Raw genomic sequence first — 23,432 nt, forward strand, 5'->3', positions numbered from 1 at the left:
AATACAGGTTTGTTTTAAATATGAGAAAGTTAAAAATATAATTGTATTGTAGGTGTATTTATACAATTCTATTAATATTGTTATGTACAGTACGCACTGGAAAACAAATATGTCCTTAAGTCTGAAAAAATTCTTTCGCACAGCTATTCACGTACAATAAAAAATTAAAGATAATAAATATGAAACTTGATATTCAAAGTGTATATTTATGGTATGCACATTAGGAGTAATCCGAGAATGCAGACAGTTCGGTGTCACATGGTGACACGATGGAACTACATGAAGTGAAAAGCCGATTTTCTGTAAGCTCGCTGTTTTGGCTTCCTTGTATTTGTGACATGATGGGTATACATAGGTTTTGCACTTTGTACCTGGAGGTGTCCATACATAGGTGTTGGAGGTGGGTGGTACACACTTGTAAGTGGTGTCTGGAAAGCAGAAATGTGGTTTGGGTGTGCGGAAGTACTTTGCAGTAGCTACATAGGAGCTGTATTTAGGGAATCAATTATTTGACCTGGTTGCAATGTTGCCCGTCTAATTTTTTGGAGTAAACCAGTTTCTGGTCTGTATACACTTCAACATCAACTTTTTCTACGTCAGTATCATTCATGATGGAAACCAATTCTTACTAACTTGACAGCACACACAAGACGGTTCCCCCGCAAGACTGGCGCGACCGCTCGTGTGGACGACTCGATATCTCACAACAGCCCGTGACAAAGTTGCGGCTGCCGCGCGGTGCCCGTCGCGCTATGGGCAGTGCGGGTGGCAGCTACAGCCGCACGGCTGCCGCGCCGCTGCCGCGCAGTGCCCGCACTGTGTGGGCTGCTCTACCTATCTTACTGTCCGTAACAAACCGTGCGGGCGCCGCGCGGCTCCCGTCCCGCACACTGCCCGTTCGTGTGGACCGGGCCTTAGTGGCGTGGGAATACCGGGCTTACAGAGACCCCCGCGAGGCGTCGATGTTCTGGGTGTTTCGGACGTCGGGTTAGCCCGGGTTGACGCAACTCGTCACAGCTGCTCTCGTCGGTTCGAGAAGGGCACCACAGGTATTTAAGCAGCGACGCTGGCCTCCTAGGGAGTTCCGAGAGTTCGGAGAGTTCCGCGAGTGAAGGGAAGTGTGACATCGGCGAAGAGGGTGAGAGACCTCCTCGAGAGTGACGCGACGCGGTACGACGGCACCGAGAGAGTATGCGACTGAGTGGCGCGAGACTGTGTGTGTGTGATAGGTAGGAGGTAAGGGGCGAACCATTGTTGAGCCTAGCTCCAGTGAGGAGTGCGAAATGCGGAACATGACTGAACATTAAGTGACTTGCGAATAAACATTTTTAAGTGCCGCTGTTTGGTGATCGGACATTTTTAAGTAGAATTTTTTATTAGTAATGTAAATATTAGTAATTAATAAATCTGCAATAAAACATGATTGGGGTATCCTTTACGAACCCAGTTCTGCCCGCATAAGTCGTTACAATATTATGAAAGCTACTATCTGGTGGGTCTCAGTCTCGGCAATTGAGAGTTTCTCCTCCATGCTCGCCACCACCTAGTGGCGAGGAACGAGAGGACCGCGAAGTATTGGTGGCCAGGGGACTTTCCCGGAGGTTCGGGAACCACCCGAAGACCACCCGAAGACCACCCGAAGACCACCCGAAGACCACCCGAAGACCACCCGAAGACCACCCGAAGACCACCCGAAGACCACCCGAAGACCACCCGAAGACCACCCGAAGACCACCCGAAGACCACCCGAAGACCACCCGAAGACCACCCGAAGACCACCCGAAGACCTAGCAGAGCCTACCAGCCCAACAGTGTCGACGAAGTAGGAGCCCGCAGAGATACTTACAGGCCCGGGCTGGACGGCGGTTGAGCGACCTGCTAGGACTACTTCTCAGCATCAAGGTTTAAGGCGAGTGGCAACTATTTTCTGCGTCGTGCCACCCGGCCAAGATAAATTAACAGACGTTCCAACGATAATAATGAAAGTAACTATTTCTTGTTTTCGGTCGGTTATTACAGTGGCACTCGTCTTGCTATTAACATTCTTAGGAATCAGCTAAGCCAACGAGTAAATTTATTGTGGACTCAATACATGCCTAGGGAACAATTCTACGTTAATGAGTTACTGCCCAAGCGAGTTACAGTAGTTTTAAGATCATTCAAGAATTCTTTAACAAACGTAAATTCTTAACTTAAAGCCCCCATTTAAAGTGTCAGATGTGTTTTTATCAGCCATTGTCATTAATCATAGTATATAATTTGTTACTTGACCAGGGTAAACGCAGCTGGAGCATAACATCCCTCGGGAAGATGTATTAAACTATCATCATGTTCATAATTCACGCCGTGGTTTGTAATGTTTATTGTCGTAATAAAAAATCTTGGAAATCGAGACTTTAGTAGCTGCTGTGCAACTACCCACCTGTCCTTTAAGCCTTGTTGTGCTAAGGTAGCCCGCAAAACATTTAAAATATTTCCGATCCATAATTTTTTTGTTTGTATTGAGCTATGGCTGAAATGTTAAAAAAAAAAAAAAAAGAACAATTGGAGGCTACGAACTTGCGAAACAGATCCTAAATGATTTGTGGAGTTTGGTTACTTGGCAGTGACGGAATATTTTATCGCGGCATGTTGTGGCTGCGCTGGCTAGAGGTGACCTACGATTGTACCCGACATTTAAAGTACCATAAGTGACGTGGTGACGTCTTAAACACGAGACACTTTTCAAAGAGGAGAAGCCATACACTATGCTGTAGACCGATTATTGTGTTCCGTGCATATATCAACATTATCTTGCGATTAAATGTTATATTCAGTTGATGTCAACAATGTTTCAAGTTTATATATAAATGGTATTGCAACAGTTACACGCCTTTGTTAAAATTATCAACAGGAAAATTGTACATAATATATTAACGCACTAGCTCCGAAATAGCATTTAAAATTGAAGTACGAGGTACAGTGAGATGTTATAACCTCTTCGATGTACCACATGACTAGAGACCCGGAAAATTCGCGGGTTCAATGACTTCCAGGATAGACTCTAATATCCTCTACACACTCGGGCAAATGCCAACTGTTCATTGGCTGCTGACTTGTGAGTCGTCTTGACTGGGTGGCCTGTAATTCGACACTTCTATGAGTGAGGGTCTCTAATTGGCCCTCAGTCCTCTAAATTAACATTGAACCAATGACGGAAGCAGCACTAAGGTATAATTATTTAAATTTTAGCATAACACGAAACGAACCCGCGAATTTTCCGGGTGTCTACACATGACACGTCATATTTTCGACAGTTGTATTAGAAAATAAACCGTTTAAGGTTAGCCATAAAATGTTTTACTGCACAACTCACGCACGGCATATGTCCATAACTTAGTCAACGAATACAATGACCAAATTACAAGCAGCAGAGTATAAACCATAGTAAATATTTTACCCTTTTTTATTTACTATCTCCAACTGGAAATACTTTGACTGTCGGCACATAAATACCAATATGCTGTACGGCTTAATAATTCACGGGACAATGTGAGAGGCCTTCGCGGTGTGAAAGATACCAAACAAACGAATACCACGCAACCAGGTTGTTATATTTCAAAGTTGCACACATACACACATGGACAGGCAGGAAGCATTGGGTCGTCACTCACTATGGAATGGGTGGGGGAAAAAAAAGGGGGGGGGGGGGTGAAGTGATTTAAATCATTATTTTGGACAATTGATAATATGTACTGTATGTCATGGAGAAGACCCTAAGAACGGAGAAGGCAAAATGAGTATACAAACGTACAGAAGAAAACAGGTCAAAATCAGCCGATGTCAAAAGTTAAATGCTAAGACGGCATAGAGAATTCCCTGAAAGGAACTAATCAGAAAATAAAAAAAATATAATAGCACAGACGAACACGGTTGGTTGACAGTTGCGACAGTAGCAGTTGTTACTATTTTTTTTTTTGCAACTGTCTCGTCGTTGTCAGCTCACTGGCTAATTCCTTTCACGGAATTCTCTGTGCCGTCTTCGCATTTAACTTTTTCCATCGGCTGATTTTGGCTTATCTGTGTGTTTGTATTTTATGTTTCCTTGTCGGCTTTTTGGGTATTCTCTGACATTCAGTGCAAACTAGCATTGTTTTATGTCCAAAATGATGATTTAAATCATTCTTCCACACTGCAAGAATTATTCAAATAATGTGAAGTTTGCTTAGCACTGAATTCTACAACAGGTAAGAACATTTTGGCATGCTGCGATAAATAAGGCAAGGCCGTGTCCGAACTCGGGCAAGAAAAGGCTAAAGGGAGAGAGCTATGATGTTCACTTGCAACCTGTTTGGTAGCCAGCTTGGTTTCGCAAGCAGGTTTAAAATATCTATACTTTTTGTTGTAAATAATATTTTTTTAAGTAATAGTTCAGCGATGAGTTGCTTTAAATTAGAAAAAAAAAAATAAATAATTTTTCATGCAAATTTTAAAATTTTTTTATGTTGGAATAGAATTTGTAACGTCTTCCTGGTGTGCGTGTGGTCATTTGTTCTTTTAAAATGCGTTAACTTCCACCATTCCTTTGGAATATTATTTGAAGCTTTCATGACAGCAGGTATAGATGGTTATATGAAATGTTTAGTAGAGCAACTAGCCGTTTTGGTAATTGGATTTTATTCAATTTTTTTGTGGAAGGTCTTCTACACGTTGGAAATTTAAGCCAATCAAATGACTGCTGTTTTGAGTTATCAAATGCTATTTAACTTGTATATGCTCACCCATTTTATTTTTTTATTTCAAATTGATGTGTATTTTAAATAGGTAATCAATTGCCTGGACTGTTATGTGCGTATAATTTAATTCGTCCCTCATATGCCAAAACCATGAATTTGCAAAAATTGTTTATTTATTTATTTATTTAGATAAGTGCATAAGTGGGAAGGATTTCACATGATCGATTTTTACACGAAAGTGAAACTTTTATAAAATTTGTTATGCCAAAATAATGTATGAGGCATATCCGTGAAATTATTTCTAATTCTTGTGTTCTTTTTAAGTGAAAATCATGTATGTGGCATGGTTTTGGCTTTTCGAAGAAAGTGTGAAATGTGAAATGAGGACATGAGTTAATCACATTCAGTATTGTGGCACTACAAGTAGTTAATCTATTGAGAATTTTTTTATATAAAATAAGTATAGATGTGCATATACTGCAGTTATTTAAGTATTAGTGACACGCGTACAGTCACACTTTCTAAGTTTTTGTTATCTACGCTTTTGATTATGTGGCATTGCAAACTGTAATACAGAATGTCTACAAAAGAATGTCCCAGTTTTAAATTTTAATACTATCAACTGCAAGCGTTGTAGAGTTTTAGTTCAAGGTCACAATTAAAGAGTAACTCAGTTTCAGATAAGCGCATGCTCGAGTACTGCTTTGTTGTTTTCTCGCTTGCAGCGCCACCTACGCACAATGGCGACTCCTGGGCGTATAGCGTTTTGTATTCCACAATATTCTAAGAGTGAATCTGTAATTTCAGTTCAACGTGCGGTTCGTTTGTACGAGAGAGGTTGAACGTCGAATTCAATGGTTGAGATGACAGAGCTCTTTTTCGCTGGGCTGACATAACGCCATTCCATTTTTTTTCCTTTGGGGCTTTATATGAGGTATCTACGTTCCGCCGCTACCTAATTATTTGCCAGAGTTGAGACAGAATTGAAGAGGCTGTTGCTTCCATTACTTCGGACGTGTTACCAAAGTGTGAGAAGAATTGGACTTCAGGTTGGATGTGTGCCGTATGACTAAAGGTGCATATATTGAACATTTGTGAGAAAAAATGGGTTAGTTTACCTTCAATTCGATGTATGATTTGTTGTAAATAGTTTAAATTAAACAGTTATAATATACCATTGAAATGGAACACTATTTTATGGACAAACTGTATGTTATGTTATGTTATGTCATGTCTGCAAAGTGTTTGGTGACGATGACATGGTTCACAGGCAGCTGGTGACTGTGCTGTATGACAATAATGTGAAAATTATTGTGAAGGCCGTCTCCTTTTCCCAACGCTGTGCTAGGCTCTGGTCTATCCGACCCACAAACATTGTGACGAAAGGAGCAGATTTGTTACCCAGCACTTTGTGTCAAACCAGTGGATAAGTTAGCCTCGCGCGCAGCGTGGTTTAACAAAGCTGCTAACACACACAAAAGATTATCAGTATGGCCCAGGGTAACATACAGTTATTTCCTAAGCATTCGTCCAGTAGTGCAACGATGCATACAAAATTATCTTCTCATTCGGGTAATTCTTACACATACATAAATGCATAGGGTGATTCGTAATTTTTAGAGGAAGCGTTATTTTGTGTTGTATAAACTTAATATATATTCTTCTTAACATTTAGAGATGGTACAGAATCAGAGGATCCATTAAACTACATAGAAACATAAACAGATGAATACAATCCAGTTACAAATTCCAGCAGTAGAAAAAGTGATTTTTACAAAGGAACACAAAAAACAACATTGAACAATAAGAGGAAAAACAAAAGCTAATGTTGAATATAAAGTGGAGGAACCAGGGACAAACGCAGAACACTAAATGGATGTTATATTTCATTTGTGCATTATTTTAAGTCAATTTAATAAATAATAGTTGTTTCTGCGCATGTGTATTATTATCATTCTTATTTTGAAGAACCATAAACAAAGGAAACGGGAATATCTCCAAGAAGCTAGAAAGAGCCAAATATTGAAACAAGACATTCAAAAATGAATATGTCAGTGACAATCAAGACTTTGGAAATATTTCACCTAGATGTAACTTAAATAACGAAGAACCCGACAAAAATGTTGCATAAATAGATGACCGTGAGTATGTTATAAATTCACGTTGTCAACACTTTCGCAAACAAGTTATGATTTAACACCATCCCCATGGCAGAATTAATTGTAATGTCAATATTGACTTATTTAATTACAACAATTTTAAGAGCGTATTAAGAAACCTTTTTTTGGTTAGTATAATCGTTTAACTAAATGATCGTGTAATTAATTGATTTTCACCAATGTGGGTTCATTGAATACGCAATATGACTTAAAGGAAAAAAAACAGTCATGGGGACTGTCAACAGAAGCGAAAACTTAAAACTTTGTTTTTAAATTTGTAATATGACATTTCTACGTCAAATGTATGTAAGAAAATGATTTTGGTATTATATCAGTACGATGTCAGCATGATATAATTTATCCTTACATCATTTTTTAGTCACAACAGATGTCATTGGTATGTAAAAATTACGTAAAAATTCATTACCTAGATATGACTTACCAGTGATGTCAGGCCTAGGTCATGTATTCACGTGGTCATATTAACTTCACTTACTGCTACTACAGCATGTCGGTGATGCAAACTCACAAGATTTTACCCATCCAAAAAAGAGTCCAACACGCACATGATACAGTCGAATATATACACTGTATAAGTGTATATATGCGTATACACGTACACAGGCCGCTGCGATTCGCCAGTCTGGCGCAACACGTCACTAGCATGTCGGTGCCGCGAACCCATAAGTTTTGCCCCTACCAAAAATCGCTCAACGCGACTAAATAAGTTTTCACTTCAAAAAAACTACGAACTAAAAGGGGTAGAAATGGGGTAAGTTTTTTGATAAACAGAAAAATCTATGTAACGCCCATAATATGACAATTATTACATCCCTTTGGACGTATTATAACTCCTAGGAGTAATACCAAAATATTTTGAATGAATACGTTTTTGATACGAACAACCATTACTTCAAGGGGTAGAATAAACAAGAGTTGGAGGACAAAAAATTCATAACTCCTTTCGTAGGCACACCATCAAATTCTTACGAATTGTTTGTAAAAATTATAATTTTTATCTAAAACTTTTGTCTGAAACACGTTTTGATAATACAAATCATTACTGCAAGGGGTTGAATAAAACTTGAAGATGAAATAAGAAAATAAATAAAACTGCCCTACCATGTAATTTACCAAATTAATGTACTTTTTTTGTACTCTATCGAATTAAAGGTTATTTTTTGTACGCTATCGAAGTAATGATTATTTTAGTTTAACTTTTTAAACATTCTTGAAATCCTTTGTTTAAATACTGCAAGGGGTGGAAATAATAAGGGTAAAAAAAAGTTTTTTTTTTAAATAGATATACTATCAAATCCATTCTAATTTATTGTAAAACTCTAAACGTTATCTAAAATCTTTGACTGAAAATATGTTTGATGAAATGAAATACTACCGTAAAAACAAGGGTTGAAATTAAAAACAAAATTAAAAACTTTCTTAGAATCAAAATCGTCGGAATTTATTAATAACCATCTTAATATTAACTTAAACCTTTGTCAATAAAAATTTATGCTATCACGTATTAGTGCAAGTGATGAAAAAGTGTTTGGAGGTCAAAAATAATTGCATAACTACCTTAGTAGGCATAATATAAAATTCGTTAAGACATTCAATGATGGATACATTAAGTTAAACACGTTAAAAATATTTTCGCTGCGCGGAATATGAGGAAATGTTAAATAGACCTTTTTTAATTATTGGCGAACATATAGGAGCTATGAATGCTACATTAGTTCTTTTAATGTTCCAGGAGTTTATAGTTTCCAAAATATTTTTAGAAGAAATAGGCTAGGAACTTCAAAATCTACCTACTACGTCTGTTGGCTGTACGAAAGGGTTGTTGCTGTTTTTTTTTTTTTTTTTTTTTTTTTTTTAATCGCGCTCGTCAAAAGAGCATTGTGTTTTGCACATGCCTGTCTGATATATTAAAAATAATAAATAGAATGCATAAGTATTAAACAACGTGTAGCGCCTCAAATGTAAAGGAATCGGTGGACCTCGGTAAAATGTTTGTATTTTAATACCAATATTTATGTTGATTTTCGTGCGTCCAATTAGGGATGCAACATCGCTCTTAAAAACATCGATATCACGAACATCGATGTTCAAACGAAAAAGCATCGATGTCAAAAAACATCGTTCTGACCAGCCGATACATCGATGTTTTAACCGATGTTTTAACCGATGTTTTTAAATATCGGGAAAAACATGCCAAAATGATTTAAATTATAGTTCCTGACCACAATATCCACAGCCCATTTATAGTCGTGTCTCATGCAGAACGAAAACATGTATTAAAAGCAAAGTCTGCTACCAAAAACTTAAAAATCCGCATGAACTACTGGACCAGCTCTCAGTAAACTTCAAAGAGTTGTGGACAAATTTAAATGACTACAACTTCGCAACATTAGTAGAAATAAAGGTAAACATTAAGGAAGGAGGCAATACGCATAACATGGCATAATTTAAATACTTAAGTATTTTCACTTCATTTTTAATCCCTAATGAAAAAAACAACACGGTAAAAATGACAAAAAAAATCATACAAAGAAATATAATATTTACATTTACTAAAATAATGGAAGTGACAATTCTCTGATAAAAATTATACAGAAGCATCACAAAAATATATAAGGGTTACAGTCAAGTTCAGGGTTAAGTTATGTAAAAATAGCTGTGAAAATTATCTAGCAACATTAATATAAAATATAAATGTGCCCATCTTTCTTTAAAAAAAAGCAAAAAAAAAAAAAGCATTTATATCATAAAATGAATTTTCAGAAAATAGTTTCAATAAAAACCTTTTTATATTAAAACAAATACCAATCTAAAACAAAATGTACCTCAACAACCATGGCCGTTAGGTAATTAAATTTTAAAGTCTTTAAAAAATATGCACTTCCCGTGTACACACAAAAAAAAATTAGTTCAGGAGTTCCTTGCGCATTACGCATAAATATTTAAATTTTACAATTCTCACACATATTATATTAAATAAAATATTATAAGAATAAATATACAATAACAATTGGTAAAACTTAAACTAAAATATAACATAGAAAATACATGAAACTTCTGTAAACATCTAGATACAAGGCTACTTACTAACCTTAACAAAAACTTCCTACACATACCAATGTCTGATACGAAACTCATTAAAAAATATGTAAATTATTACAACTCATTAAATAAAGATAGCCATTTAACTATAAAAATATATATATTCATTTTAAGTCCAGAGTCTATGGCACCACAGGATTACAATAAGTAGGTAGTACATATCTATAACTTTATGATAGCTAATGCAGTAATGTAAGTAGTGTGATCAGAGATATTTTTAAACACAATGTATCTAGCTATCTTACATCATCAGATTAAGAAACTAAATACAACAAATCTAATTATTTTTATAACCGAACTATTTATTTCTTAAAATCAAAAATTTTGAAATAGAATTTAGGAACAGTAGTTTAGATAAATTAGGCCCTAGAAGTCTATTTCTTTCCTGGGTGATGGTTGCACCAGCCTCCGAGAACAAGCGCTCGCTTGGCACAGATGTGGCGACGATGGGGAGGTATAACATTGCAATATTTGAAAGTTTTGGGAAAATAGACTTAATGTCCTGCCAGATTTCAATAGCGTCTCTTTTCATATGTGTAACAGGAGACGACAGGTACGTCTGAACCTCTGTTTCGTTGATAGTTCCAGCAGATGTTGATGCCTTATTTTTCATGTTTTTATGTGTCAACTGCTTATGGTATTTCCAGATGTCAAATTCTTCCGAATCATCTTGTTCCGACTCATCAGATGTGTCTTTCTGGGTGGTAGGTACGTTCGATTCCCTTACATATTTATTTAAGTAACTAATTACTTTTGATTTAGCGACGGGATCTTTGAAGTGCATGAACTTAAATCTTGGGTCAAGAGTTGTTGAAATTGCCAGAATGGCGGAATGTTCTATGTTATCAAACCTTCTAGCCAGCTGTTTTTTTTATTTCGTTTTTAAATTGTACAATGATTTCATTCCTAGGTTTCATATTTTCGACTGCATCCCGGACACAGCTGATTAACGGGATTACTTTGCTTACAGTAACGTAACTGTCTCCTGAAATTTCTTTTGTTACTTTTTCAAATGGTCGTAGCAATCCGACCATTTCTTTGACACACTCTAACTCGCTGCTAGAAACCATTGGGGGAGCCTCGGGTCTAGTTAAAAGTATCGCTCCTACAATTGACACTAACTCCAAGAATCTTTCTAGCATATACAAACATGAATTCCATCTAGTGCGAACATCAAGTATCATTTTTTTAACTTGACCTTTTGATCCCGTTTCCATCTGTCTTTTCCGTAATTCGTCACTTGCATTGACACTCTTTTTAATGTATTTGACTATATCTCGAACCTTACTTATTAATTCAGTACAGTTATTAGCATCATCAATGGATTTAGTTACGACCAAGTTAATTGTATGGGCAAAGCAAGGAATAATTTTTTTTTCACCAAACATGTCACGATTGACCTTCATAACAGTGCTGTCATTATCTGTAATGACAGCTGAAACTTTTTCAATTGAAATATTCCACTCAGAAAAAATATCTGTCAGTTTTTCAGTGATGTACAGCGATGTATGGTGTTCTGTCAACTCAAAAACACCTAATGTCCCACTGAGTAGTTGAGACTTGTCCAGAAAGTGAATAGTGATACCCACAAATGATTTAGTTTGCATTGTTTCAGTCCAAATGTCATAAGTAATGCAATAGTTATCAGCATTCTTTATGTATGTTTTAAAAAGATCACTCATCGCTTCATACTTTTCGTCAATCCGGTTTTTTATTGTTTCTCGACATGGTACCTTGTACAATGGACACACCTCTTTCATTAATTGTAAAAAACCTTTACCTTCTACAGTAGAAAATGGTTTGTTATCCATGATTACAAAATTCACGATGGCTTCAGTGATTTTCTTTGATTTTTCCCCATCCTGTGCTGTTATGCTTTTTATGTTGTTTATGAAATCATCAACAGTTGGCTGCGTAGTTTTATTAGAACCACGAACCAGAATGCTTGACGATGTACTGGCAACTGTTTTTTCTTGTGAAAGTGACACTGGTACTGGAATATCATCATCTGTGCTGCACGATTTTGTCAAAGAGCAGACATTTACATCGTTGTTTGATGTTGCTGTAGGATTATCATTCCGTAAGTCACTGGTACCAGATGTTGAGGCAGCTACTTCTAAATAACCAGTAATGGTATTACCTCTTGACTTCTTGTTAGGTGGTTCTGTATCTTGCAATTGTAGTTCCGAATGTACTTTTTCTAAATGACCACGAAGATTTGTCGTATTGCCTGAAGTTTTTAGTTTCTTATTACATATTTTGCACACAGCTTCTTTGTCACCAGTTTTGGTAAAATAGAGCCAAATCTTACTTTTTAATTTGTTTGGAGGCATTGTAATCTGTAATGAAACAAACAAGCAATTGTAAAATTTTGGTTATATAATATACGTAGGGACACTTGTATTTCGCGAATACATTTCGCGTCAAGGTATTTCACAACATACTGTAGCTTTTTAGTATAGTTATTGGCTGTGGTCGGTGAGGGATGTTCTCCTCCACTTGACGGGGTCACTGAGAATGTGGGTACCGTTCTGCTGCGCGCCCACAATTTGTCACAACTCTGAGAAAGAGATACAGTGTTTTGTGAAATATGTTGACAGGAAATGTATTCGCGAAATACAGATGTCTCTAAATATAAGTAATGTACATAATGGTAATAAGTTGTAAAAAAACGAGATAATACTTTTTTTATATTTCTTAAAGTGTAAACAGTGTTGGCACATATTTTACACGGAAAAAGCATTAAAAATACTAAGTTATTTAAAAAGCATTTTTTAACAAGTAGTGACTAAAATTTTATATAATATTGGTTTTTGTTTTCAATTCAAGTAGGTAAGATAAATCGGGGCATACATATATGTACTTAATAAATGAATATTTTTATAAAATTTAATATTTAAAAATTAAAAAATCATGTTTTAAGATGATTTAAAGACAACAATATAATAAATAAATAAAAATAAAGATTACATTCCCTCCAACATTAACCTGTAACCTATAAATACAATATATTCATATTAAATTTAATAAAGCTAAACTTTTTATTAGTGAAATTCAAAACATTAAAACTTTTTTCCTTAATTATACTAGTATGCACAAGTTTCCACGTATTGCGTTCGTAAAATCGCTACTTTCGAAAACTCGGAGGTGGCATTTATAACCCCCCCCCCCCCCTTTTTTTTTTCTTCCAGGCGAAGAAAACTATTATTTTACTTTTTGAACCCTATATATCTATCTGGTATGATTTTTGTATATTTGAACTTAATAAATTAAGTGCCATTAAATAATAAATATTTTTAATGCAACGACCAAAATAACCTCCGGCCGCAGCATGTCAACATGGAATGTTTGCTGGCCCTCCTCTCCTCGCCAATCCCTGCCTGCCCTCTGCGCTGTGGCCTATCGTGGATGTTTGGACTTGTTAACAACCACATTAATACCGGCTTACTTAATTTTACCGAGAAGAGAGTAAAAACATTTTACAACTGTCAGCAAACTGATAAAAGCTGTATACTAAATCCACAAAACAGGGCAAAAAACTGGCCCGCTCGGCCAGTGTTTTATTTTCGTTCAAAAGTGACTAAAAAAATTGTATGTATCAGGTAGAAAACATATGGCTGTAAACGTAAGACATTAGGACTCTAGTTATCCTGAAATGCTATGACATGTTTTTTCGAGTAGATATACACAGCGATCGACCAGATGTACACCACTTTTTGTTTTTACTGCCGCCGGCGATGTTTATTTTGACAGCTCAAGCAATTATCTTTTCCCATGAGATGACAAACAAAGTCACTTCACAGAGTAAAAAAATAATTACGCCACTTTTCCCCCAAACATGATGCCTTCTGTCCACCCCTGTATTCCCATCCCATACTTTTTAACATTCCAAGTCTCACTTGCGCCAGTATCTAATTTTTATGGGAGAGATAAAGGCAGAATGAAAAAAGCAACCGAAGTATTACTGGTGTCGACAAGTAATACTGGTGGATAAGCTATAAGAATTTCCTACCTTGCATTTCTACACCCTTCCTCTTATCAGCTGTATAAGTTAATCTTTAACAGCTAACGCGTTAAAAATGTTAATGAACGCACATTGATTACCAGAATAAAGGGTAACAAGCTCTTGTTTAGTTGAAAAAACTGCTCAAGTCGTCATGCCTATTAACTGCGTTACTTATAACATTTTTGAACTGTGTTTACAGGCGAACATCCGCCAAGGATGTGAGGAATGTGTCAACACAACGACGACAGAATCGACGAACACATTCAAAATTAAAATATCAGACAACACAAGAATTCCATGGAAGAAATTTAGTCACAAAAAAAAACACAGACGAACAGTGGCCTAATAATGATGGGACAGTTTCAACAATATCAGGAAAAGCAGACAGTCAACAGCATTGGCAACGCAGCAAACATACTAACACAACAATGAAAATAAACAGGTATTATGTTCAAAATACCTATTAAGGTTCATTGTTAGGTCAAATTGTTCGACATCGGCTGATCTAGGCTTGTTATCTGTGCAATTGTGTGTTTTTAAAGTTTTTTTTTTCTTATTTTGCAATCTTCCGTTTTTTCCATAACAAACAGCGCTAAACTGAAATGACATAGTCTAAATAATTGTATTATATTAAATTTCCTGGTTTTGCATGAATCATTTAAATAACACACACATGGATGTATAATAAACTATAGTATGCATATCATCAAAATACTCGATGACTGTGCGTTTCAAATAAATTTAATTAAGACTAATGATTGTATTATAATTTATAAACATAATACTTTACTTACCTACTTATCCAAAAGTACACAAATCATGAAGAGAGCAATATCCAGTAGCACTGCACAACCCGAAATACGCGCAAACGCGACTCCACGTATCGTCGGCCGAGTATCCACGAACGAAATGAAATGAATGAAAGGGGCGCACCGGTTGCTCGCGCGCCATTGGTTGGTAGTGTGTGACGTCACCGGGGGGACAGCTGGTTATGTGGAAGTAATGCCACAAGCGATGTATGCATTGGTCCAAACTATACAAGAATTTTACTTTCAAAAGCAGAAACAATAGCAAACACAATGATTCACAACACACATTTTTAATATTTCGTATGTAGATATTTATCTAGAAAATTACTTCAGTGTTGATTAATGTTTTAATCAAAATTTTAAATGTAAATGTATAGTTTTTTTTTCGTGGAAAAGGGCATGTCCGTAATTTAAATGTATGTAAAGCTGGCCGTATGTTCGGGGTTTATGTGTGTTAGTGAGGCGGGATGATAAGCGCGACGCTCGCTGGTGCTTCTAGCGCGGTGTCTCCTCTGGACTGGCGCGCAGTCTTCTCCCAGTGCATATGAGCGGTGACCGTGACATTATATGGCCGAGAAATGAAGATAACGGTGTACTGCACTGCCCTTAAGTGGTTTCAAGATTCTGTATCGGTTGTTTTATGCCTAAAAATTACTCCGAAAACAAGCCATTTTCACTCTACTAAAAACACAGTTTAAAAACTTAATCCGAATTCAAAAGTACATTTCGGCATTCAGCGAACACTTAAATGCTTTTCGTAAACAGACCCCACTCGGATATCTTGAGTAGTTTTCAAATCACGTTTTTCCTGAAGCTCTGCGCACCGTGTGTGTGCCCGGGCAGACTGCAGCCTTAAGACACAGGCTTACTTAAAATAAAATTACCCTTGTTTTTTTGTTTTTATTTATCATTTCATGAATATATTGTAAATAGTACAGATCATGAGAGATCTATCTATCCAAAAACCATTGCGATACATTTAGTTTTCAAGAAACTTTTTTTTTAATCTTCGATACTTATAAAACTTATATTTTTAAGTATAAATAAATGTTGCATATGCTAAACCATTTTGGTTGGTATCCTTATCATTTTTTTCCAGTATTTTAAGAAGTCTAAAATCATTTTAAAAATAACTATTTTTTGACGTGACGTCTAATAAATCGATGAACGCCGGCTGCACGCACGAAAAAGTCTTCCATTACGCACATTGTCCTGTTACGCTGTGTCCCGTTACGCTGTGTCCCGTTACGCTAATTGTACGCTTGCGCCGCATCTATCTCTCTTCCACTCGATTGGAAAAACCATCGATTTGACTTTTTCGAGGCACATTAAACTTGAAACACTCCCATTCGTTTCCTACTTTTCCTATCATCTTCCTATCCTTAACAGAATAACACAGATTGGAAGAAGTTAAATAGCAAACTTGTATAAAAGTTATAGTTAAAATAATCTCTTCGTTAAAGTAATAAACATATTTGAATTAATGAGTGCAAATAAAAGCAAATTCATCAATTAAATTGTACATTTCATTTCACTCCTTCTTTAGTGATAATTCAATAAAAATTATTCAATTTTATTCATAAAAGTATGCAATAATTTCATCAATGTTTTTTGTTATGACTTCACGTTAAACTATCGTTCGTAAACCGACTTTACAGACAACCAATTTTTTTATGAAATGTTATACATTTTAGTATACATTGGAAGCGAATTTCCTAATTGTAGCTATTGTAATTTACTGACCAGACTCAAAAAAAGAAAGGTCAAAAGTTGCCAATGTTTAGTTATTATAACTGTAGTAAAAAAAATACTTCTTTAAAATAAATATGCTTTTTTTACACAATTTATTTTTAATTAAAAAAAAATAGGGAAAAAGCATGAAGAGTATGTGCAGGTTTAAAATGTAACATTAATTTTCTCGATAGAGCTAGCGAGATCGTATCGGTATCAATCAATAGCTTGTATGTACAACAAGCTATGAAATTGTCCAGTCTCGCTGCTTTTCCCCTATATTTTTCAAAATTTAAAAGAAAATTCTTAAGTAAACAAATTTTTTAACGGTATTTATTTTTTTCCAAATGATTTTACACATCTTAAAATACTGGGAAAAAATTGATACTGAAATCAACCAAATAGTTCAGTATTTACAACATTTTTGATACCTACTTAAAATGTGGGGTTTTATAGTAAGTATAGACAGTTAAAAAAATTGTATCTTAAAAACTAAATGTCGTATCATAATTTTTTTTATATATTCAATAAATATTCATGAAATGATAGCCAAAATATTATAAAATAACTAGGGTAATTTTAATGATGAACGATGTCGATGTTTTTGGACTTTTTCGTCGATGCATCGGCGATATATCGCTCTTCAAAACATCGATGCTAACATCGATGTTTCATGAACGATACATCGATGTTTTGAAAACATCGATGTATCGTTTGCATCCCTAGCGTCCATGTGTGTTAGAATGCAACAGTTGAATAATTAAAAGCATTTGCTTATTTGTGGTATTTATAGCTACCACTTTAAATAAATGCAATTTGTTTAAGATGGGAATTTGTGTAAATTAAGATAGCGATATTAGGAGCAAAATATGGTTATAAATTGTAAAACAATTAGATTAACCTAACATTCAAGACCATCAACGAATACAACTTTAGTCTATAATAAAATCTTATGAAAATCCTTTAATTTTTTGTAAGGAATATAAATATGTAATTATAAATTTGTCGATATTTTATTAAAATTTATATTTATTAAAACGGGTAAATGCATTGTTGATGCTAGATCCTGAACATGAGCAAATATAGAAGTGCCAAGATCCTGATATCATTCGGGACAAAATTAAATTTATTGGGTTTCATGTGTTTGGTTGATAGTGTCATACAGTTAGTGACCGTTTTAGAGAGAGAGAAAAGGAATTTTTTTTAACAAGGGAGTGAAAACTGTCTTTACTTCTAACTATTCTTTGTACACGGCCTGAGAACGGCGGACGCGCGTGGTGTTTACCGGACCGGGCCGGGCCGAGCCGGGCCGAACCCAGCCGAGCCGTGCCGAGCTGGGACGGACTTGCAGTGCTGCCAACAGATGTCGCGCAGTTCGCCCGTGGCCGGCGCATCGCGGGCATTAAGCGGCGAGGACGCGCCAGTAGGTATCGCGTGGGTCGCTGGCGGTCGAGGAAGGTGTGTCTCGTCTCTGCACCTAGGCGCCCCGCCCCAGCACGAGGTGTCGTCAGCACTCGGCGCTATCGAGCCCCGGCTGCGCGACGCCCCTTTCGTTCCGTATCCGCCCTTGAGTGGCTTTTATAACTTGTAGCTCCTGAAAGGTGCTGACCAGAGCTTTCAGGTGTTTCAATTTAGTTTTATGTTGTGCTGCTTATGCATCTGCAATTGTGTTTTTTTGAGTGAGTAAGCTATCCGCGGCGTTATCGCGAAGGTCACGGTATTATACTAGAGACGAGCACGTGCGTGTGACTGTTTTTACTCCGTGTCGTTGCGTGAATGCGTGCGGGTCGGGGACCGTGTACTACGCCGCTGCAGTGGGCGGGTTTGTGCGTGCGCTATTGACCCGTGACATGAAGATCGTCCGTGCATGGCGTGTGGGCGACGTGTGACGCCCCTTCTCGGATTATGAAGTCGACCAGCAGGCGCCACTACTACTACTACAACCCGTATCAGCTACTGGCCGTGGATTACCCTGGCTACTACTCCGCTCGCCCAAGCTACTACTGGGCCCAGCCGCAAGTCGCCTACTACCCGCAGCAGACAATGCCTTATCTCGTGCCAGGTGAGTACCATAGTTGCATGTTCCTAATGCTGGCTGCTCGCCTGTGGATTCAGTTATCAATCAAGCACGCTTAATGTAATTTAACTGGCCGCTGTCTCATCGCTCGGTGTGCTGTAAAACTGATTATAAATATTTATTATTACCTATTACAATTTTAAAAATAAACAAAAAATTAGAAAACTATGTGATTGACAAAAAGAGGTATATGAACGTTCGCAAAACCTTTTGTAAACGAGGGATCTGGTTTTACGCGTTCGTCCTAACGACAGTCGTTAAGTGCGGATAACGACACGCGCACTTATTCTTATATTTTTTGGTCAGTAGCTTAGTTCGCCCAAAGTATTCTCCCCTTTTTTTCGCCACTCGAATGAAGTGACAACGTTCCCAACGCAAACGTGCGTGTTTGTACGTGTGCGCGCTCCCGCTGTTCTGTTGGCAGCCGTGCGCTGTGTTTGGGGACGGCCGACTGAGTCAGCACTCTGGCTCATCACGTGTCGTGACGAAATGCGTCAGTAGTTTGGCAGATAACGGCCAGCTTGGAAAACTTTCCAAAATAGACCAATCGATCCGAAATCCAAGAACATGTAATATTTACATCGCCAGGCTGGAGCTGGGCTTTTCGCAACAAACTCAAAGCTACCGTATCCGTAATGGTAATTCTGTAAATTAGTAGCGTCCAGTGGGGAAAAAAAATGTGCAAGATTGGTTGGTAAATATGTATTGTACGGATTAGCGCCAAAAAAATCGTACAAATATAAAATAACTTTCATTATATGCTCTTTTACGTCCTCTTTTCAAAACCGCCTGCGGAGATTAAAAATTCCAATTACTTTTGGAGATATCGCCGTTCTTATTTTGCATTACAAGCCCTATATAATCATTTAACAGACGCCATTTTATATTTTGCCGTGTGTACGTGAATGCCTAAATAACAGAAATTTTCCATTATGTAAGGTTAGTTACATGATAAATACTTCAAAATAAACGGAAATTAAAAATAATATCAATTAAATTTACTTGTATAGTTTTAAGTATTTATAATGTAACTAACCTGACCTAACAAAACGGGACAAAGGTAGATTAGGTCCAGGTCAGCTACAGTATAAATACTTTGAAACTGAACGGACATTAAAAATAATAAAAAATAATTTTAATGGTTGTTTAGTTTTTAAGTATTTATAATGTAGCTGACCTGACCTAACAAACCGGGAAAAAGGATGAACAGTAGGAACTCACGTAATTTTCTTTTTACGTGATGTAGTCGTTCAACTACGTCGCGAAAAAAAAAATCATACTTGTAAACAAGCAACAATGGTGAACGCGGGAAGCCTACGATTCACTCATCCTTCTGGACATACCCGAATACTCACGTTGGCAAGCCTTCTTTCAACAGACGAGCGGCAAACGCTTTTTTTTTTTTTGTTTATTGTAAATAAATATGCAACTAATGAAAACTAATGGTCAATTAGGTTATGTTAGCTACATTATAAATACTTCAAAACATTGTGGATGGTTGATTTGGTTAGGATAGCTACATTAAAAATACTGTGAAATCATGAAAACGGTTTCCTAGCGCTGGATAGCTACATATTAAAAAGTTATTTGCTAAGCAACCATAAAATGATTTTACAGTTTTTTTAATGTAGCTATACTTACCTAATATAACCAACCATTTAAAGTATTTTTAATCACTTCTTGCTAATTTTAAGAAAAGAAGGCTTGCCAACGTGAGTATTCGGGTATGTCCAGAAAGATGTGTGAATCGTAGGCTTCCCGCTGAACTCCGCTTCAGTGCACAGCATGAAAAGTAAAAAATTCCGTATCTCCTAAAGTATTTGGAATTTCTGATCTCCGCCGGGTTTAATGAAAAGAGGAAGTTAAAGAGCACAGAATGCGATATGAAACTTAAAATTACCGGAATATTATTGATTTGATCGCTTGATTGACATTGTGTGTAAATATTAATACTGTGGTACACGATGCTTGTGCTGTTTTAATTTAGTACATCGAAAGATCCTGGGCATGATAAAAAAAAATTGGAATTAAACAATGAATTATGATCGTTAATAGAATACAAAAGTAAATATTTCCACGAGACCCGACATAATTTGTTTGTATTTTGATAGTCGAATCTTTGGTCCGGATCTTTCGACGTACTTAATTAAAACAGCAATGATCATATACCACAATATCACTATATACAGGAACTTGCCATCAGATCAAGGGATGAACTTGAATATGTGATACGTAACGATTATCCTAACAATAAACAGGCTAGTATTTATTTACAGTGTAAGATATGTAGGTTATGTGAATATTCACTCAGTTGGACGTAGTTATGCAAAAAGGAACCAACCCACAATTTTGTTATATTTTATTTGAAAATAAATTAAAAATAGTACTAGGTGGATCGTACCGTCGTTGCTATTATTATATCAGTATTTATACTAGACCATTAAAATTATACCCACATATTATCAATAGGAGAATTACAATTTATAATTAACTTTTAATTCAAAATACTCAGAATAGGTATAATGTGGGTTGGTTCCTTTTTGCATAACTGCGTCCAGTTAAGCCTCTTTAGTGACGTGCGTAGCTGTAATAAAACCGTACATACCTAAGTATTTCTTGTTTAGTATATCAGCTGTAAAATTAAAAATAAACTAATTTCTTTCTTCTATTTAGATTATGTTAATTCCGGTTGAAGTAAAGCTTTTCTGAAACCTTATTATAACAATGACTAAAAATAGTAACAGCATATGTAGAATAGGTGAATATGTTGTGCGTTTGCCAATTTTAGTTTCTTACCTCCAGTTTAATGGATCAAAGATTTATTTCCCTTTAAAACTAAATTCAAAAAATTAACTCTCCCTGAGTGGTAAATTCAGTATGATGTAAAAAAAATTAGTACCTAACGTTTTATAGTTATTATTGCCCATTTTCTTTCTTTCTGCTCTGGTATCATGCGATAATTTCATTATAAAATATTGGCCCGAATTTACCCTATAAGTGATACATTTTCTAGATGAAAAAAAAGGGGAGGACGAAAACAACGTAACTATATGGTATCTTATATTCCGTCAAAAAATATTTAGACATTAATTTTTCTTCATAAAACAGCGTTTACCCCCAGGGACGTTACAAAGGGGGACAGATGGGGCTTGTACCCCGAGCACTGAACTATTTGTATTGAAAGATGCATACATGTGTATCTTCAAACATTTAAAAACTGGCATTTTTTCGCGTAATATCCTCCTTGTGATGTATTAAAAATGAAATTACTGCAAATAATTTTATTTATTTACTATTTGAGTTGAATTAAAAACATTTGGAATAGTGGGATGCATATGAGGTGTTGTCGGGAAGGGTTTTTATTTAGTTACTTTAATAAAAAAAGGGGGGGGGGGGTTTGCAAGATGAGTTTTTGCCCCGGATGGAAACTAGTCTAATTATGCCCCTGTTTACCAGTTTTATTTCCTTCGGGACGGAATTTCTGAAAATGGTGAAAGAGAGGTGGTAGATTTTGGAATATATTATACAATCTGTGCCTAACATGTAAACGCGGTAGGTACTTCTGGTAACAATTGAGGCTACTAGGCTAAGTCAGCACGCGGTGAGTTGGGTAACTTTTAACCGGGGGAAAGGGGGCATTGTTGTGCACAACCGCCCGCGTGCTGATGACATTTTGCAGCAAGGGCAGAAGTCTTTTTTTCGCAGTTTCGATTAATGAAATTATTTTTAGTAACACACCGTAAATGTGTTTGAAGCTATATAATTACGCCCAAACTTTATGGTCCCAGGATGTTAAGTGTATGTGTATATGCATATATGTATTTATGTATATATATAATTGGGCAGAGCGTTTGCTTTCGAGGCGTATGAAAACGACTTGTAAGCAGCGTCTACTTTATTGCTGTTCACCATTCGCTTTGATCTCTTGTTCGTGGCCAGTAATAACTGTTCTGGAAAGCCTCTGTGTCCTGTGTGCTCACCAGTAGCATTCAGAATGAGGCTGTTCGTGAACTCCTTTCACCCTTGGCCAGGGTTGGGAAAAAAAAACACTTTTTTTTTAAAAAAAATCAAAAAACATGTTTTTTATTGTTTTAAACAGTTTTTTTTTGTTTTAAACAGTTTGTCATGTTTTAAAGAGTTTTTTTATTTTTAAACTTTCTTTTTGTTTTTAATATTAATTTTAATCAAAACCACCACAATATGTTTTGCACATATGGTTTCAGCAGAAGTCCCATCAAGTGTAAGGTATATTGCTACACATTTTTGAATATGGAATTCCCTGACTGTAGCCATTCCGGATATTATTAAGTACAAGGCAAAAGGTTCACCTTTCAAGGAATAGGCTACTTATTCAGTCCCGTAACACTAAATGAGATTAAACCTCTAGTATGGTGGATTGCTTTGGAGAAAAGTACTCATCATGCAACTCTGAACTTGGCACATCAGTTACGCAGTGCAGTGGCTTCATCAGCTGGTAGTGAACTTTTTTTCTCCACATTTCGGTTTGTGCATAGTAGCCCTACTGTAAGGAACCGGCTAGGAACAGAGAAGGCTGCCAAACTTGTAACTGTTTTCCGTGCACTTAACTAACAAAAACAAATTTTAAGTAGGTTAGATGAACTTAGTGGAACTGGCACCCTAAAAGGTATGACTGGTTTGACCCCAAGCAGTGCTGGTATTTTATGTTTACGTGAGGAATGTGTTTCACTTCATTACTTCTCATCCTAGTCTGGATATTTATCACAATTGGTGACTTACAATGAGACAGCGATGCTTGCAATGAAAATGTCAATATGCAGTTTTCGTTTTCGT

The 23,432-nt window shown here is 36.3% G+C and overlaps 1 protein-coding gene across 46 annotated transcripts in view; it reads left to right on the plus strand.

Annotated features, from left to right (window-relative positions):
- The window catches only part of LOC134531020 (CUGBP Elav-like family member 1), a 1,002,129-nt gene that overhangs the window by 747,946 nt on the left and 230,751 nt on the right, over window positions 1–23,432 (plus strand). Inside the window, exon 1 of one of the 46 annotated variants that reach the window (XM_063366508.1) lies at window positions 17,918–18,605. The exons of the other annotated variants lie outside the window; for them this stretch is intronic. Coding sequence (XP_063222578.1) covers window positions 18,449–18,605 — 157 coding nt within the window. The 5' untranslated portion in view covers window positions 17,918–18,448. Of the gene's footprint in view, window positions 1–17,917; window positions 18,606–23,432 lie in introns of those variants that run through there. 46 annotated transcript variants of the gene reach the window in all.

Source organism: Bacillus rossius, chromosome 3, assembly GCF_032445375.1.
Source record: "Bacillus rossius redtenbacheri isolate Brsri chromosome 3, Brsri_v3, whole genome shotgun sequence".
Classification (NCBI taxonomy): Eukaryota; Metazoa; Arthropoda; class Insecta; order Phasmatodea; family Bacillidae; genus Bacillus; species Bacillus rossius.